Source organism: Lepidochelys olivacea (assembly GCF_965140295.1).
Source record: "Lepidochelys olivacea isolate rLepOli2 genome assembly, chromosome: 3".
NCBI classification, from domain to species: Eukaryota; Metazoa; Chordata; order Testudines; family Cheloniidae; genus Lepidochelys; species Lepidochelys olivacea.
Window position 1 is genome coordinate 174,364,977 of NC_140413.1, and position 20,499 is coordinate 174,385,475.

The 20,499-nt window shown below is 36.3% G+C and overlaps 1 protein-coding gene across 4 annotated transcripts in view; it reads left to right on the plus strand.

Annotated features, from left to right (window-relative positions):
- PPM1B (protein phosphatase, Mg2+/Mn2+ dependent 1B) overlaps positions 1-20,195 on the plus strand; it is a gene marked incomplete at its 5' end in the record, with an annotated part of 101,054 nt that extends 80,859 nt beyond the window's left edge. For 2 of the 4 annotated variants that reach the window (XM_084623777.1, XM_084623776.1), the window contains 3 exons: positions 8,545-8,656; positions 9,914-9,971; positions 16,222-16,945. In XM_084623777.1, coding sequence (XP_084479903.1) covers positions 8,545-8,656; positions 9,914-9,971; positions 16,222-16,527 — 476 coding nt within the window. In that variant the 3' untranslated portion in view covers positions 16,528-16,945. Of the gene's footprint in view, positions 1-8,544; positions 8,657-9,913; positions 9,972-16,221; positions 16,948-18,356 lie in introns of those variants that run through there. The other 2 variants (XM_084623778.1, XM_084623779.1) reach the window with 2 other exon arrangements.
- Between the last annotated feature and the right edge of the window lie 304 nt (positions 20,196-20,499).

Below are 20,499 nucleotides of genomic sequence, written 5' to 3' on the forward strand. Positions count from 1 at the left end.
TTTTAAGGAAAAGCTTAAAGCTATTCTAAACTGAAATCTGCAATTTTTGCTTCCGGCCACTGTCCAGGGAATGAGAAATATCAGCCAGTTTACACTGCTCCTCTCCTCCCATTGCTCCTGTAACCCAGAAGACTTGGTTGTTGGGCAAAAACCCACTGAGATATGGCAGCTGGTGGGGCACAGTCCTGCTGTGTGTCAGGCTCACTCGACTCCTCCTTAAGACACGGAGAGGAGGGGGGTCAGAACCCTTGTAAGACCCAACCCTTGCTAACCAATAGGCAGGTATGCTCACCCTGTTCAAATTCTTCTACGCCTTTTAAACAGCCCCTTGGAAATCAAATTCCCAGCCCGGCTGGCAGAAGTTTTTTGTAGAGGAAGTCTTCCCCAGTTGCACACAGAGGCAAGCCAGAGGGTTGCTATCAATTTCGCTCAATGTGTCCAGCCACAGTATCTGTATCAATTCAAAAAGCTTCCAAAAGTTACAGCTGTGAAAAAACTGATTATTTTCAATTCGCTGCTTGGCACAGGATTCTCAATCTCAACAATGATAATTGACAAGACTTTGGTCAGCTTTTACTCTACTTCAATGTGACAAAATTGAGTAACATCAGAGATACTGTGAGCTGTTTGTCTGCAGGCTTAAGAATACACAGCATCAGTTTATAGTAAGTTAATATTTTCAAGGTTCATTGCAACCATAAGGACTAAATACCTTTTGTGTGTGTGATGGTTTTAAAAAAAAAAATTTTAGGCTTGCAGAATTTGCTGGCACTCACCAGGGAAAGCTCCCCTCTCTTCCCAGGAGAGTGGATTTTTTTTAATGCTCTCCTCATACACCAGTAATCAGAGTGTACCAAGAAAGTAAAATTCTATTTCCGTGATGCAGACAATGAGGGGAAAATCATGCAGGACCTGGACTAATGTTTGAGAATGGAGCATAATAAGTAATTGCAACTACAGTTAAGTTACGTGTGGTATTTCACAAAAAGACTAGGGTAGGATTTACTTGCCATGAGGAATCAGATTTTTCAAACGTTAGGTGTTAAAAATGTGCATGTAATTTCAGACTAATTTGAAATTGCAGTTGTACGTGTGGTGGTAGTGGTCTTTTATGTTCCATATGTATATTAAAAATTGCCTCAGAGTGACTAATTCTGCCCAGCTACATAGAGGCACTCTCCCATATACTTTGCAGAAAAGCAAAGACGGTATCATAGCCCAAGTGTATGTGAATATATAGTCTTTATCCAAAGGATGAGGTCAGGAGCAGACAATAAAAAAAGACCTAGCAGAGAAGAAATTCAGATTTCCAAGATCCAACACTTCATCTTTCTACCATTGCTTACATATCAGAAGAACTTGGTCCCACTCAGCTACTGGTCCACTGTTTTTGTATGGGAGCAAAAGTGACCTCTGCTTCCCACTGAGAAGAATTAAGGAGGGAGGAAGTAAGAAGAGAGAGTGAGTGTTTGAGGAGGGACAGAGTATGGTGGAATGTGCAAGAAAAGAGAATAATCTATTCTGGGGGTGAGAGGGAATGGGACGGGGAAAGAAAATATAAAGATTTAAAGGATAGGAAATACTGGCTTTGTCATTTTGTTTGTTTGGGTTTTTCTTGTTTTAAGATTTTTTTCAAAGAAAAGGAACTTAAGGAAAAGGAGAGAATGAAATAGGAACATGTAATGGAGAGGAGGAGGGAAATTAACTTTTAGGATGGGTGAATTTTATTTCCTTTTAACTTGTTCTCTACCAGATGGACACACAATACATTTCTTCTAATCACATTGGTCATTTATTGAAATTACATTTAATAAAACTAAAGTGTTTACAGGGGAAATACAATGGTAGTTGCGCTTTCAAATTTTAAAATGTTATCTGTACCCTCAAAGAAACAACTTTGTAGAAACTGCCATTGAGTACTGGATGGCAAATATATGTTGCCAGTTAAAATATTGTGTGAAAGTGCACTCAACAGCAAAAGTAAAAGCAGTATGGTTTTGTATTTATTTAATTTCAAGATAGCGTTATAAAGAAAAGATATGGGATAATTCTGTTCAAATAAGTATAATAGAACTTAGAACTGTTAGAATGTAAAATAAGACACTAGATTGCAAAAAAACAAAAACAAACCAACAAGATTGTTTCCTAAAAGGAAGACTGGCTTTGCCCCCCTGTTAAGTTACCACATAAATCTTATCATGACACTTTTATTAATATCTACTTATTCTGCCTCCGTAAAGTCTCTTAAATTGCAGAAGTTGTGTAAAGTTAATTGTGTCTAATAAGAATGATGTAGCATTTGTTTTACTTATGAAATACCCATGTCAAAAACATTCTAAATGTTGTTTTTTTAAAAGAGTTCTTCCATGGTGTATTAAACTGTGATAGCTAAGAGGCTACAAAAATTTAAATTACTTTCTTTTTTATATGTGAGATACTGGCACCTTTCAATAAAAGTGCTTTAAATAAATATTGTTCTGATGTGAGTTAGAAAAATACCAGACCTTTTGACTGAGAAATATACTTCCTGAAGCAAAGCACTTAAGTCAACTATTTCCATTCCCAATAAACATACTGCTCATAGAAATGACATTTTTTTCCACTCACGACAGAAAAGTTCTGTAGATTTTAATGGGATATTCTAGCTCAATTTGATAACCAAGACATTACTTTTATGTTGGTGGTTATGTAGTGTGCTAAGGATGGTGGTGTGGGTATAATCTTGTGTCTTAAATTACAGTTAGTCTTTTACTATAAAACCCCAAAGTAGTGAAGAGTAAGGTTCTTGTCAGGTTTGCACACATCATTAAATTGTGTGGTATGTAATGGTCTGTAAAAATCAAGCTGTTCTATGGCTTACTAGTAAAATTCAGTGACCCTGTGTGCTTACAATTTGATTTGACTGTTACATATGGCTTTCTCAAGTGTTCAGTGCACTGCTTAGAAATCACTTACACTCTCAGCTGGGTCTGAGATTGTTTTTAAAGGGGGCTGTATACTGTAACTCTTGTAAAGCTACTTTTGTATCATGACATGTACAGAGTGTTCTACCATATTCCAAAGGCACAAGCTATGACTACTGAAGTGTATTTGTAAGGTTGCATTTTATGGATCAAGGTCAATAATTCATTTATTCAATAATGAACATGGCTAACTATCCGATGAAGTGAGCTGTAGCTCACGAAAGCTCATGCTCAAATAAATCGGTTAGTCTCTAAGGTGCCACAAGTACTCCTTTTCTTTTTGCGAATACAGACTAACACGGCTGTTACTCTGAAACCTGTCAAATATTTTAGTTTCTCCATTTTTATGGGAGCTCTGCAGATGATTCATTTACAAAACAAACAAACAACCTTGGCAAACAAGTGATGTGCATGAGACAATTGATTTGGGGGGTGGAGGAGAAGTTAGCTACGTTTTCTAATATTAACTTCTTTAGAAATAGTACAGTGCATCAGCCAAGTGTTTTTAAGAAAAGCTACAGATGAGGCCATAGAGGGAGGAAAAACAGGGACATGACTCAACTTTATTTAGTAAATGAGTTAATTATTTGGAGAGACGCATTGTGGTGTGGGGAAGATAGTTATTTTGTTTAATTAAAGAAAGGGAATATTTCTTCTAAACAGATAGTTGCCGTGAATAACTTCAGTTATTTTTTAGTTCACATCATATTCTGGTAGTTGAATGTTGGCTTGATTGATGTGGTGTGTTTTGTAGTCATTTTGTTGATACTTTTCATGATATGGAATGGCTTTTATTCTGCTTGTGATATATGAAGCAAAGGCTGTCAACTACTGGATTTATACAGTAATGGCTTGGCTCTTTCCTGTCTGACGTATCTTCTCTCTCTCTATGCCATACTGCTGCAGCTACGGTCATCAGAGGCACTTCAGCTGGAGTCCCATAGTTATAAAAGACATTGGCAGGGCATTCTCTGTGAGTGCTACAAGAATCAGGAACTTACTCCTCCTCTTGGTCTAAAATGTCCTGTATTTTATGACTTTTTGGGCATACAGCAAAAGATACATTTGATAAGATTTTTGAAGAGAGCTGGAGGTATACTTCCTGAAATGACAATAGGTTGGAAATGAGTTGTTTTTGTAGCTAGCTAGCTAGCTGGCTGGCTGAGAGAGAGTTCTCTTTTGAATGTTTGTTTTACTGCTGGTGAGGATTTGTTTTAGTGTTAACTATGTGTTAGGGTGCCCAGAGTCTTGTATAGGTGTCTTTATTATTTAAATCAAAACAAATATTTTATTCTTAATTGATTGCATATACACTCTGGATTTAAAGAACACTTGCATCTTTTGGTTCCAAATTTTAGGCTTTGTTTAAAAAGTTTTAAAAAGTAATATGCTTGTTTTTATTTCACATAATTGTCTTTCTTGGGTTGCAGAGGTTTAAATGATTGTGTCCTAGTAAGTAAATGTGTTGATGTACGAGACAGAATAGATTCCAACTTACTCAGCCTTAGCTAGGTTGGGTCTGTGGGAATACAAAGGATCTTCTTACTCTGAATATACCAAAAAACAAAACAAAATCTTACCAGAAAGATGCTGTTTTTATGCAGTCACTTTTTAAAACTAGAGTGATGCTATAAAATTGTCCTGTATAAGTTTACACGAAGTGTGGTCAATAATGAATTACTCCTAGTTCAAAACTATACTTTGAGTTACTTTCTGTACAGTGAAGTTGCCAATAACCATAAGACCATAACATGCATGTATATTACAGGCTAGCATGTAACAAAAGTAATACCCATGTTCTGTTTTACTTTTAAATTCTTTGTTCTCAGGTTTTCCAGCACTGAGCTGACTTAGTTGAAAAGAGAATGTTTCAAGTACTAAATAATGTGGATTAAATAATTCAATTCCGCAGCAGGAACAGAAGCAGTAGATAGTTAATTTCACCAGGAACTTGATTAGTAAGGTTATTTTCTCCCACTAATCATAAAAAATAGCTTTTCTCTTGGCCCAATTCAAAGCCTACTAGCCAGTGTAAAGTGCGTTAGAAAGTAAAACGGCTGTTACAGAAAATGTTGGTAGATAATCATAACTTAAACTTTTTTTAGTTCCTGCTTGAGGAGTGGAAATGTGGTTTTTTTCCTCAGATATATCTAATAATTTATTGTACAGCTATATTCTGTTTGTGTTCAGTTCATTACTGTTTGTTCCCTTTTAATGTACACATAGCTAGAAACTTTAAATGCTTCAGTTTTTTTAATCTAGTATATCCTGTACATTACCAATCCATCTGGAATTTGGCATGAGGTGAAAATAGGCAAGAAACATCAAGTCTCCTACCTGTGGCTGAAATGCCTTGCTTCTAAAATCTGTTGGTAGAGTATATGTATACTCTACCACACAAAAACCTAAAAGAACAATGGAGCAGCAGTTCTGTGGAAAAGATAATATGTGATCATTTAATTAAACTGTACCATAGTGCATACGTAGAAGAAAGCCAAATTGAGGTTGCACAAGCAACCTTAATTCTGGCATTTCCTAGTTTTTGAGTGCTTGAGTTTACAGTCTAAAAATGTTGTTTTCAGATAGAGAGAGAGAGAGTGTGTGTGTGTGTGTGATTTCCTACATTTTTAAAAAGCAAACTGAAAAAAACAGATTCCATCATGTGACAACATACTGACACCCACATAGGTCAGCAGCAGGGTTGGGAACCTTTAGATTCACTGCACAGACTTTTGGCACTTGAACTGTTGAATAGAGGGGAACGATCACATCCCTCGATCTGCTCGCTATGCCCCTTCTTATACATCCCAAAATGCCATTGGCCTTCTTGGCAACAAGGGCACACTGCTGACTCATATCCAGCTTCTCGTCCACTGTCACCCCTAGGTCCTTTTCCGCAGAACTGCTGCCTAGCCATTCGGTCCCTAGTCTGTAGCTGTGCATTGGGTTCTTCCATCCTAAGTGCAGGACCCTGCACTTATCCTTATTGAACCTCATCAGATTTCTTTTGGCCCAATCCTCCAATTTGTCTAGGTCCTTCTGTATCCTATCCCTCCCCTCCAGCGTATCTACCACTCCTCCCAGTTTAGTATCATCCGCAAATTTGCTGAGAGTGCAATCCACACCATCCTCCAGATCATTTATGAAGATATTGAACAAAACTGGCCCCAGGACTGACCCTTGGAGTACTCCACTTGATACCGGCTGCCAACTAGACATGGAGCCATTGATCACTACCCGTTGAGCCCGACAATCTAGCCAGCTTTCTACCCACCTTGTAGTGCATTCATCCAGCCCATACTTCCTTAACTTGCTGACAAGAATACCAAGAACTTGCTGACCCCTTGCCAACATTTTATACAAAACATATTTAATTGAACATCATTCCACAAATAGAATTTTAGAATGTCTGTGTTCCTAAAACTCGTCATCTAAGTGAGCTACTGCCATCTTTGGTATTAATAAGAGACATGAGCCACAGTGGGCAAACAGGGATCAAGGAGCATTTTCCAGAAGCTACTAAAAGTGGGGCCATCAGCAAAACCTCGCCACCTCATTATATTTGTGTAATCATTACTACAGTGTTTTTGTTTTTAGGATTTTACAAGTATCTCTGAAGACAGTAGCATGGTATAATTTTTTTCTTGTCTACTATATAACCATTTTTATGGTTGAAGTATTTATTTTTATGTGCTCTGTTTTTTCATACTGTCTCTTCTGTTCCCTTGAAGTGTTCCTCTGTCAGTCCAGAGCCACTTCTGCCTAAATCTTGCCAATTCCTATCTGGAGAGAAGTATGTAAAAATTTCTCTTTTCTAGGCTCTAACTTTGGCCTTTTAAAATCCAGGGCTGGAATCTAAATGCCAGTTTTTCTGCCTCCAGCAGCAAACTAGCACCTTCAATAGTTTTTCTCATCTAATCACTTAGAATATTTTTCTTGGGTTCTTCTTTTTTCTGCTGCCTTCTCTCCTGGGTCCCATTCCACACCTGTGGGACCCAGTTTCTGGTCAGCAGTTTCTTCTTCTCCATATTGATTCACAGTCGGTGGTGGGATTCTTCAGTGAGGTGCAACAGCAGTTGTGTGTTGTCTGTTACCAGCTACAAGCATTTCCCAGCTAAAGAGTGGTTTGAGTAGGGTTTGTCAATCTGCCGAGTCTCCAGGTACAGTGACCACTTCTGTTTGATCAGTCTCTGCAATGTAGCTTAGTCTGCTTCCCCTAGTATTCTTTCCACCTGGACTGATCTCCCATTCCTTGAAACAGCAGTGCTCAGTAGGGCTCCAAACTGTATCCCAGACCCCATCAGGTTCCCTCCTGTTGTTGGAACAAATTTTCAACCTGTCAGGTGCAGCAATTCTGAGTCTTTGGTGGGACAGCACTGTTCTCCAAGGTCAACAGAAAGCAGAAGATGCATGAGCTGTTTGGGTCGTCCCTAACACCCCCCCGCCCCCGGTGTATCTCACCTTTCTGAGGAGACCTACCAGTCCCTCACACTCTCTTTGTGGAAGCCTCACTCACCTATCCGATCTCCTTTGGGACTTCTGTGGCCTCCTTCAGTAGGTTCAAGAAAATCAAGCAACATGGATCCAAGAAATCTCTGATTTCTTATTTTCAGAAGAAGGAAAAATTGCATTCTTATGCTGTTCTCCCTTCCACAAAAAGCACAATTTTTAGGAAGATAAGACAAAGCCTAGTGCACCAGGCTACTGCTAAGGAGACAGATAATGTAGGCATACCCCAAAAGGAATTCCTTCCAATTAAAGAAATCTGAAGAGAAGCTGTCCTTTACTATAGCAGAACATTGGGAAATATTTATGGATTTCTTGTAGTTATGCGCAGAGTGCAAGTGATCAGCATACCTTGTATAAGGTCTAGAAGGACAGTTATGCAGTTTGCCTTGATACACAAGCTGTCCTCTTAAGAGCAAAGCTTTTAAAAGGCTAATCTTGCTAAAAGCACTGTCTTTCACAAAGACCTGCTTGATACGTACATAGAGCAGTCTCTTAAGAGACTATAAGGCTTTCTGGATCTGCCCTAAAAATCACTAAAACCTGTTTACATCTAAGGTATCTCTCTCTCCTTTATTCCAACAAGTCCCCACCCTGTTCAGATGCTTTTATTCTCCCTGTGTTTTGTTTATGGTAATTTGCATATACCTGATAATAGATGCAAGTGGTATGACCTTGCCTTGCAGCTGCTCTGACTTTTCTTATGAGCAGTCCTTAAGGTAAATTAACAGATAAACCAAAGTTGTTTTATTTTCTGCAAAGAATTCATGTAACATAGTATACATACATAGCAATTCAAAAATTTCAGATTGCCAAAATGTTTTAGAAAAATATATCTGGTTATTTGGAAATGCATTCTGTTTACAGAGCACTTACTGCAACAGGCCTCAATCCTAACTGGGCCTACATACCACCATATGAATAATGTTGCTTATGTACAATGGGGAAGTAAGAATTTTCATTTTGAAATTTAAATCTTTTTCCATGCTAAAGTAATAGTACCTTGGATTTTATTTTACTGTTTGCAGCTGATTCATTTTTAACTAATAATTAGGACTTCTTTTGTTTTAACCAGAAATTATGGAGAAGTCGGGTGAGGAAGGAATGCCTGATCTTGCTCATGTAATGCGCATTTTATCTGCAGAGAATATCCCAAATTTACCACCTGGGGGTGGTCTAGCGGGCAAGTAAGTACGGTGCTGGAACAATTTATGGCTTTTAGTAATTATAATTTTGAATATAAGTACAATACGTTTCTTCATTAACTGAAGACTTGGCTATCTTTAGTAGAGAAGATATACAAACTTAAGTTACTAAAACATGTAAAATTGCTCAGTTTTTCATACATTAAACTAGTTCACTGTCTGCACTATAGAAAATACAGGCAATGCTTTCTATTCTGCCACTACCAGCCCCCCACTCCATCCCAAATAGGGGGAAAAAACAGACTACTTTGATACATAACATATTGGTTTACCATCCCATACAATTACATATAAAGATATAAAATTTGGCATATTTTGCTTTTTAGTTCTTTATATTTGTTCACTATCTATAGAAAGTGATAAAATAGAAAATTGAGCAATTTTCATGGTACTCTGAACTTTTGGCTTCAGGGCCCAATGTGTACTTGGGTCAGTGACAGCGTAGCTTGCCTCTTCGAAGAAAAATTGCACCTATTTTGCTTAACATGTCAGCCTGAAAGTTTGAAAGGTAGAAAGTACTTTCCATTATTAATATTGTGAAATGTTTTTTAAAATTAAAATTAGGAAAAACTGAGATAAGCCTATGGTGAGACACCAGTTTTTTTGTAAGCCTATAGATGGGACACCAGGTTTTTTTGCTAATAATTTTTTTGTGTGACTGGCAGTATGAGCCCAAGAGAGAATTTTAGTGAACTGTTGTTCTGGTTGTTTAAGTCATTATTAAGCCAAGGTACAAACCTGTTTACAATCTTCTACATTGGGATTCCCATACATGGCATCATTTCCCTGCATAAGACTCAAATATACCAATTTTAAAATATATATTTTCACATTTCACAGTGTGTTTATGGTAAGAATTGCAGCTCACCTTAGGAATTCTTAGACTGCTGGGCTAAGCCGAAAGTTTGGATTTATCCCAGAACTCCTATAATAACACCTGGGACATTCTGCATGTACATAGTGGGAATTTCTGAAATGTTCAAGCAACTCTGAAGATGTAGCGGGATAAAAACCTGAGAGGAGAGGAGGGCTGGGAAGCAAAAATTCAGAATAGGGAAACGTCGGTTGCATACAAACCGAAGCCTTGAAAAATCCTTCGTTACCATTAACTGAACTCTTTATATGCAGGGTAGACAAACAGAAGTTTAGACATGAAATATCTCTCTTCATTTGAGTGGTAGGGTGTTCAAATTTGTACGGCATTTTTATGCTATATTACATTTTTTTTTTCATTTTTAGGCGTAATATTATAGAAGCTGTGTATAACAGGCTGAATCCACACAGAGAGAATGATGGGGTAAGTTTTACTTTGGGGTCTTAGGCTTCACTAATAATGAGGAAACCATAATACTTCAATGCAGGTGGCGTACAGAACAAAATTTAAGTAACCTGTATTTAAGTATGTATGTGTTTAAATATTTGATATATATTTTAATTGTACATCACTGTTCTAGAACTTTATTGTTAAAGGGACAGTGATTTGTGTATGATACCTAGTTCTGATTGATTAATTTTTAATATAAATGACTGCTTCTGCTTTTCATTCAAGACCATGGAGCCACAATATGGGGACTTACTTTAGGAGCTGTTGTTAGTTTAAATGTACTCTGGCTTTGAAGTAAGTAATGAGATTGAAATTTTGTTACGTGCCCTGTACTTGAAAATCTAGTGTCAAATTCTGTGTCCTTGTAAGAATCATATTCATTTAGAAGATTTCTGTTGAGTGTGCACTAAGTGAAAAGGGTCATGGTAGTGATACTGGCTATGCTTTTTTAGCATGTTGCACAGATAATTCCAGTGAAGATTAGTGTATTTCAGTTTTGAAGATCTTTTGTGAAATGGCCTAGAACAGTATAATTTACACTTGATTGAAAGTAACAAATTCTTTGTTCATTCCTGATTTAATTTTTTAAATGAATTATTTACACCTATCTGTTCAACTCCTGGACAGTTGAGCTTTCAAATCTTTAAACATTAAATTACACACACAAAAATACAACACTATGAAATATAGTGGGTTGCTGTAACTGTTTAAATTACTACGTTACTGGACTGAGTAAGGAATAAATGTGAAATTTACAATTTACACTTTTTTAACATCTGTTTTACAAAGTAATTGTAGCAGTCATTCTATGTCAGTCAGCTCCATAGTGACAGATTGGTTTAGAGACTTCATGTCTAGGAGACTAACAATTTTTTTTTTTTACTTGTTTAGAGAGTAACTTTCAAAAAGTGGATAATTACTCATTGCTTCGCGAAATGTTGCCTCTTACCCACAGGGTTCACTCCCTAAGCTAATTTGTAGAGCTGCTACCCTGTTCTCTAAATGGTCCCCAGGAACCATGCATGCATGAGATGCCTAAAAACAATTCAGTTGGCAAGTGAAGGCTCTGGTGAGAGGGTGGGTAGGGATGTCAGATTTTATTTATTTATTTTAACTACTTCGAAATTATTCTGAATCTAGTTGTGCATATAACTAGCCTCTGTAATTACATTATCTTATTGTTATCACTGTCTTTCTTGCCTCACTCCATCTACTTCCCTTCTGTTGGCTGTTACCTTGATATGGTGTGTTGTCTTAAGAGTGCATGTGCAATTGCTATGTTGGCAGCTGTATGCCAGCAATAAAGTTACTGTAAAACTTTCTTGTGTAGATATGGCCTTAGATTGCAAGCTCTTCAGGGCAGGAACTGTCTTTCTATGTGTCTTTATAGAGCCTAGCACAGTTGGGGGCCTTGATTCTGATTTGTGCCTTTGTGTGCTATCACAATACAGATAAATAGCTAATGGTTTCATTGTCACATCTGTCTTTTTAAAAATTAAAATTTGTGGTTTGTTATTATTTTTTTGTCTTGGATCATAAAGGTTACAGTTAAATTTTACATCCTTAACCCCTTCAAAGTGTGCCACAGTTCCTTCCAAAGTATCCTCAAACATCTGCTGTTTCCTCAGTCCTGCAAGACAATGCATCCACCCAACCCACCATGACTCCTAACAGTTGGAATACTACATTTTCTCAGTGCCTCAGTGTCTTTTTACCCACTTCCAAAAATGGAAATGTTTAGGATTAATTAAAGCACCCAATTCAGAACATTTGCAATGAAAAGAAAAAATCTGGCTCCTCTGTCAGATAATTATAAATGCCTGATGTTGCTGCAGCATATTTGTGACAGAGCAAGACTTTCAAAGGAAAACACAAAGGACCAAATTGTTATAATTTGTGTAGCTCCGCAAAGGTAAAAACCACAGTAAACAAATATGTTAAGCATTCTCTCAGCTACTTAGAATCTCAGGAAATGTCTTGGACCTGCTTCATTAGTGCTTAAATATTATCTATTTGTATTTTATTAAACTAATTGTTTAATTCTTGCACAAATGCAGATCTGGCGGGCATAGTAAAAACAAAGGGAGGGCAGGCTTACTATTAAAGGTTATATTTACACTGAATACCGTATTATGCAAAAAGTGTGGACAATACAGTGCAATGCACTTTTTGAGCTATGTAAATATAGTTTTCTTTTCTGCTAGAATTGAATTAAATCCCTATATTAAGGGAAATCTCTGTGATCTTTGAGTATTGGAGGATGGCTGATAGCCCAAGAAGTCACTTAGACCTGAGACTGCAGTTTAATGCATCAGCCACACTAGGTAAAGGATCGGGTTTAATCCTCTGATAGGAATATCTACTTCATTTGGCAACAGCATTATTTCCCTTCTCTGTCCTTGGCTCATATGTCCCAGAAAGACTTAAAGGGAGGAGAAAATTCAGTGCTGCCAGAGCTGACACCTCTTTATAGTACCTCAGTAGAGGAAAGGTACTTACTTTCCTTTCTCGTTAAGAGAGGCTGAGTCTAGTAGTTCATGTGCTGTGCTGAACCTGATAGTCTAGGTCAGTGTTTCGCAACCTTTTTGATACCAGGGACTGGCTTGCTGCCTTCCTAAACTGTGTCAGGCAGGGACGAACTCTGGTCCATGGACCGGTCATTGAGAAACACTGCTCTAGGTCACTGTTAAACTCGCTCCCCTAGCCACTGGACTGTCCTTCAGTCTCCTGAGCTTGATGCTTAGACAAGAAAACTGAAGAAGGAATAATTCCATTATTAGTTAAAATGCTTCTGTTCTTCTCTATATTGTGATAGCATAACTGGAGTGCCCCTGCAAACCTGCGTTCAATCAGATACCAAAGCAGAGGGCTGGATACATACAACACACCCAGTTGGTGGTGGCTTGTAAAGTGTGTTTCAAAATGAAATATCACAGTGCTCCCAGTATAAGTCATGTTATAGCAAAAGCAGAGCTTTATATTAAAAATTATGGGCCAGATCCATAGCTAGTGTTAATTTGCACAGTCTGGAGCTGCACTGATTTTACACTGCTGAGAGTCTGACCCTATTTTGGTGAACTGTGTTCTTACATATACTAAGAAAAATGTTTACATCTGTTTAATATTTTTCTATATGCAATATTGCTGTAACAGTCTTTGAAACTCCTTACTTATGACAACATTCAGAAATCTTCAATCATTCATTCAGTGATACATAATATATTTATCAACATTCCATATAATTAATTTGTACTGTATTGATAGTCATTATATATAGATGTGATTTGCATTGCATATTTTAATGTACAGTCAACAAAATATATGGTGTGGGATAAAACCTGAACTGATGAAATTATAAAGTAAAAGGTATTTATATGAATTATTGCAGTTGAGCGGATGTCTAGGTTGTAACAATATACTGTAGTGTGAACAGCTTAAATAAAAAAAAAGTAATCTTCATTTGATGACAGTGATCTTTATAGCTTGATGAATCAAGAATTTTCAGAAAGCATCTTTTATCAATTATTTTTTTCAGAATACAAATTTATTTATATTTCTCACAAGTATAAAGGCTTTTATTTAAATTGTAGTCAAGCTCAAGAATTTTGTCCTCGGGTGTAGTGCACTTTCTGTGGTAACTGTTTAATTTCTGAAATATATTTCTGTTATATAATAACTTAGGAGCAAATCCTTAACACAGTGCACAGCCTATATATGCTTGCACTGTACTGGAAGAGATCTGTGGAGGAAGGAATCCTCCCTGTAATGTTGCAGGGTTGTTTTGTGGGTAGTATTGGAGCCTCCAAGATGCAGTAGTCACTGGGCTCCAGTGCGCTCTTACATGGTGTGGAGTGGAGTAATTAGGAGCTCTGGCTCATCACTGATCCCTAGAGGCATGTCTGGTTACCAGGAACCCCTGTGTAGCACTCTTGTGCAGTAATTCCACCATTTCTGCTGTAGACAAGGATCCCCATAGATAGGAAGGCGGAGACAAGATCTGCTCCTTAATAGCGCTATAAATGTATGTGGTGCTATATAGTGCTCAGTGCCCAACATGTAATAGACCCTTGCACCAAAAGATTTGCCATCTAAATGAATAGTATAATGTAGTTCTCCTAACTTGCATTTGATTTTCTCAATGCTGTAGCTAAAGGATAAAAAATATTTGAAGAGGGTTACAGTACTACCAGAAAAAATCATTAGAGGCTAGCTAAAATGTAATAGGAAGAGTAGTTATTTTATTAATTTAAAAAAGAGGTTGGATTGTTCTCAGACACTCTATTTTTTTTTAAATGGCTGTATTTTTCAGTTCTTCTTTATACTTACACTATGTACTGATTCGGGCGCAGTCTACACTAGATTGATGTAGCTACAGCATTCTGGGGTGTGAAAAATCCACACCTGAGTGACATAGCTATGCCTGATGTAGATGCTGCTAGATTGATTGAAGAATGTGTCTGTCAGCCTAGCTTATCATTGCTTGGGTAGGTGGTATTCCTACCATAATGAAAAAACCCCTTCCGTCTCTGTAGGCTTCATTTACACTACAGGGTTGTGCTAACATAGCTATTGCACTGTATCTGTGTTCCTATAGTCCCTTATTGTAGCCATGGCTTGGGCCATTGCAGCTGGCTTCCCTTGAATGTAGAAATGTGAACTGTCAGTACTAGCCACCTGGGGAAAGTGTTTCAAATTTCACAGGACAGGAAGCCTCAGTGGAGTTTCAAATATTAACATTTTGTGTTCTCTGAAATAAAGATATTTTACAGTTTTATATTCAATAACAACAAATTTTGAAAATGACACCCACACTTCAAAACCAAGTTATTCGATTATTGGAATTGAAGGGTAGAAAAGAGATAATATGTTATGGCAGCCAATATTTTCATGAACCCCCTAGAATTAGATATCGTTCAACATTTGTAAGGTTAGGATTCCAAGTTTTCAGATAGCTTACAATGTTGATTACAGCTCTGAAAGCTCTCAAGAATAGGGGCCTCTAAAATCAGATCAGAATTGAAGGAGGCAGTTGGAAAGCATGAATGGCAATCAGGATGATTTGCCTTTAATGTCATTTGTAGTGAGACTCACCAGCCTTTCAGTGATATCTAGCTACTATTTTTAGCGTGATAGTTTGGGAGGCATCAATAATTAAAATATCTTCTGGTCCCTCAAAGCAACAGAGTTGTTTTGGCACTGATCCAGAACTTAAAATAGCCAGTTTGGACCTCAGATCCATGCAACTTTTTACCCTCGCAAAGGCACACTAATCACCATCACAGACTAAGAAGAGGTTTTTTTGGTTTGCTTTGTCCATTTGGTTGAAGTGGTCTGCAACACTTCTGCAGCTTAGGTGGAGGGAGGATTCCTTCCCACATCTTAGGACACAATTCAAGATGGGTGCCTAAATTTAGGTTGTTGGCTTTGGCTTTAGCTAGATATTCTGGATATTCATTTTTCTGACAGCATCTGAGGGAAGAAGAATTGCTAGATCATTGGAGTTTTTGTGAAACAGTATCTTTGTGATGCTGATTGGCAATAGCTTGGCCCTCTATCCGCTGCATTGTACACATGAAGAAAATCAGATTTCAAATGTCAAAGGATTTTTATTTTGCAATGCTTATCAGTTAAGTGAATTCTGATACTACAGCATCCATTGTTGGCAGTTAACATTTTTTAATTAAGCTGTTCACATAGGGTGTATATTGCTACTGAATCAGTAGTACTTTACATTTTAAGATATTGACTCAGTGGCTAGTGTAAATTTAAATGGCCGAGTTCTTCATTCTTTGGCTTTCACTGAAGTCAGTGACAGTTGGCTTTCACTGAAGTCAACCAGACAGCTATGTGCATCAAAGGACATAGTTTGAACTAAAGGCCAGTTTATTCCGGGGTCATCTTTTTGATATTGTTCTTTGTGCCTTGCATAAAGTAGATTGAAATGTTTGTCAATACTGTAAGTCATAACAGAGGCAATTTAAAGACAAGGTATTTTCTTAAATGCCCATTCTAAAATAAATAAATAAACATGGATCAAATAACTTAATTTTAGGATGCATGTTGCTAACTTAAGGTATTTTTATATATACATAGGAGGGCATAAAGCTCAGATCTTTTCCTCAATCAGAAATGACTTTTTATGTAATGTATTTTAAAATATATGTATCATTCTAAAATATCCTAGTTTAACTACTGATTTTGGGGTCTTGAATCTTAAAAAAAGGACCCTGGCGAACCCGAGGAAAGTGGAACACAGGGGAAATTGGTGGAAGCTCTCAGGCAAATGAGAATTAATCATAGGGGCAACTACCGCCACCTTCTGGAGGAGATGCTGACTAGTTACAGGCTAGCTAAAATACAGGGAGAAGAGTGCACTGCTGAACCAGCTACAGCATCTACTTCTGATAATCTTGCTGGACCCAGTGACCCAGTGGCAGACACCCAAACAGAATCTGAGAATCATCTTGCTGAAATGCAGAGCTCTAATGAAGATTCAGGGAGAAATGAGATGAGTGATAAACAGGTGTAATGTCTTTGTGTTTCGCACAGTCGATTTGATAGCTTGACCTAGCTGTTCTAATGTATTCATATGTCAGCACATCGTTGCATCAGTTCTAAAAAGTTAGTTTGTTTGTACCTACATTTATATGTACAGACTTTTTATATGAAAAATCATCCTTTTCTGAGTAATTTAAAAGTTACTATTTACTGTAGTTTGGATTAATAAACAAAATGTAATTACGTTTTATATTATGTGTAGCAGGAAGCAGGACATCTACATTACTGGTAGTTGGTAGTCTTAAGGTTTTACTTTTTTTAAAACCCTGTGACGCCAGTGATAGGAATTTTTGACAGATGCAAAAGTGAGTTTTTCTTTGTGTTGTAAGTGCATTCCTAGTGAATGCTGAATTTTAATACTTTACATTACATATATTAATTGGCATCTTAGTCAAATACACCTTTTGTTCAAATTTATTAATTGAATTATTTCACAGCATAATATCCTACATATTGCATGGTTTTTTTTTGAATTGTATATAGTTCACATTATCATAGTTACAAAAATAATTATTCACTTGTTTTAGGATTTGTTATGCCACTTTTGTTTTCCTCACTGTATGGTCCTTTCAATTTAGACTGTATCCTCTGTTCAGTGTGAATATCTTACTTATTTTCTAGAGAACTGTATCCTTCACTATACCATAGGTTATAGCATAATGTATATCAGACAATAATATGTACTTAGAATTAGTGTTTAGTGTGAAGCTCTAAAAATTTGTTTACATCCAAATAAAAAATATGATGTGGAATAATATCTGTATGCATATTGACTTTATTTAAGTAATTTTGTTGATATGATGCTACCTCAAGCTTTTTGGAAGTTCATTTGAAATACTAATTATTTAGTCAAGGTTTGGAAATATTTGTAGCTACTGTTAATAACAGACAACAAAGATCGTGACACTGTTTATTAAACTAGCTATTCCTACAAATATGCTGGGAGTTTTTATTATCATAACTCTAATCTGTGTTCTAGCAATATTTCATAATTTTAAATTAAACACTGCAATAAAATTGAGGTAAACGTGCTGTTGTATTTTAGGTTCTATTCCACCTTTTTTGTGATATTCCTCTTCATTGTGTGTACACACATGCACATACACACATTTAAGTAGATTCGTGTATTACTATGTTACTGTGAATCTAACTGCCTGTAGTTTATTTCTGAAATGCCATTGTCAAAAGTATGCCATTGTCAGCAGTGACAAAGGTATTTTGTCACAGTTCCTATTATATATTTGGTTGCAGTTATTGAAGCACTTGCACAAAATTATAGCTTTTATCATCCAGCAAAGGTGTAAATAAAAGTTCACTACCTCAGTGAGTAAGATCCTGTGGGAACCTCTTGCTAAATTTGGATTATCTTTCAAGAGTTCAGAAATCTCCCTTAGTGTTTCACAGATTTTTATGGGTTTTGTTTTGTTTTTTTAAAGTAGTGGTTAGCTGATGGATTGATGGAATAATACACTAGGTGATTTGTTTAGGATTTTATTTATATTCATTGCAGTGCATTATTTTTATTGCATTCATATGTTCTGTAAGAGAAAAGCATAGCTAAGCTTTTAATCAGTTAATCATGCTGCTTCCAGAGATGAATTCCAGAGATTCTGGGGACAGAGATATATATGGAAAAAGGGATTTTGTGTATGTGTGTAAATTAGTATAGAAAACGTGGCCATTCCTTTCATTCTTTACTTGCTCGTTTTCCACTTTATTATGTTGTTCAAATTCAATTAATTATGGATGTAGTTTTTTGTATTGGTGAGTATTAATATTTTTCCTCTTCTTTTCCTGTAGGGTGCTGGAGATCTAGAAGATCCGTGGTAGCCTTACAAATCTACTAAAATGCTTTTGATTCTGGGGGAAAAAACTTAATCAGTTTTCTTCAATACAAGGGAAAAAATTTGGTGGATTTCCAACATTTTGTGAAATGGGCAGAAAGATATTAGTTTTCCATCACTTGTTTATTTTTGTGTTTTCTGATATTGCCACTCTTAGCATTGCCTGTATTACAGTATCTTTACCAGCCTCAGGCATACTGACTCCATCTTTGTTGAACTTTTAGCCCTAAAAACCAAGGAAAAAGTGATTCTTTTAGCAGATCAATATATGTACCTGAGGTGCATGGGATTGTAGTTGTACTCTGAAGATACATTATGGTTTAACGAAACTTAACATATAAGCATGAAAGAGTACAAATAATTGTATGAGACATTACTTATTTCACTTTACCAAGTTGGAAGGCTTTTGCAGCTCTGTGGCTTGGAAGTAATTTCAGTTGGGCAATATGGAATAGGATTTGTATTTTTTTTTTTTTTTAATTTCCAGTTTTACCTGTATTACCAGACTGTTAGGTTTCCCTACAGTGTCCAAATTGTGATATGTTGCCTACTGCTTGCTTGATGATAAATGTATTTGGCAATAATAGAAGAAGATTTTAGGCGTCTAAAACTAATAAGAATTTTACGCACGTGTACAACACATCCTTAAACTCTTTCTAGGAAAAAAAAACTTTTAAAACCAAACTGATTAATTTATGGTTAGATGTAACTTAATTTGACATCTCACTCACTGCTGCAGGTTTTTTTTAAATGCTGAAAATTTGCCTTTATTATAATGTAAAATGTGATTTTTGTTCCACATGTGGTTTTCTATAGTTTCCTCTAATTTTTCATCTTAAGATACAGACAGAAGTCTTGTGTAATATGAATATAATTTTTAATTGTTTGCATTATTTTCAAAGCTCAAATTTATCACTTTGAGATTACTATAAATACAGTTAAAATTATCTATTTTAAATCTAAGAAAATATTAGAGATATTTTCATGGGTTCAGTGACCTTTCATTTTATAAACAATGGGCATGGTACAGAGTGGCTGTCATGTAAGGTACTTGAAGATTCTTAGTTTAATTCTATTTTTGCAATAACCTTGATTTTTTTTCTGAATTCTTTTGAGTTGTGCATGTATTGAGTCCAGTAGATGCTAAAAACGGAGAAGAGTAAAGTATTTATCTAAAAAAAAAAAAAAAAAAGCTATTGGGGAGGGGAAACAATGAATGTATCCATCTGTACATGCTTTACATGCTGTGGATGCCTTGTAAACATTTTCCTATTTGTTTAAACTGTGTTTCAGCGAGGATGTAATTGCCCTTGTGTGTAGTTTAAGCTAATGACAGTCATCAACTGGTTTTGTGTGAAATGGAATTCATGCTATTTTTCTGTAACTTTATCCCCATGCTGAGTCTGTAAAAACACACACACACGCTCACTGGTGCCTATGGGCAGCTTTCCCAATCATTTTGATTCATTGTGTATCTGATTTTTTTTTGTTTTGTTTTGTTTTTTGTTCTAGAGAGGATTATTGCCACAATATATTTTATTTATTCATTAGATTTTAGCCTTGTAAGTTAAATTGTTCTAAATGATGATGTTAACAGATATTTGTCCCTTTGCTGGGTTTTTGGGGTTGTTAAAAGATAGGGAATGAAGAATGCAAAATGGTTTATTGTTCAGACTGTCCTCTCTGGTCCAACCCTGTACTGATAGTACCTTCCCAGTATGATATTGTGATGTTTCATACAATACAGTGAACATAACCAACTTGTTATCTTCAATAAAGGATTGCTAAAACTGTGTGATACACTGCTATTTTGTGCAGAAAGGATTTATTCCGAAAAGGTAGAAAGTTTGATTATCTTTGCTTTTGTGTAATTTTAAATATTCACTTTTGGTTTTGCTGCCTATATATGTATATTGACAATGACAAGACTTCAGGGTTAGTCCTTTGGTGACATACAAAACCAAAAATCTCTGAATAGGTACTTCTGTCACAGAATGGTACAAACAGTGGGATGAATTTGGCTTTGTAACTGCCATCAAGCTTTCACCTTAGTTTAGTTGTAATTTTACCTATTATTCTAGAGTTTGGAGAGTGTGAAA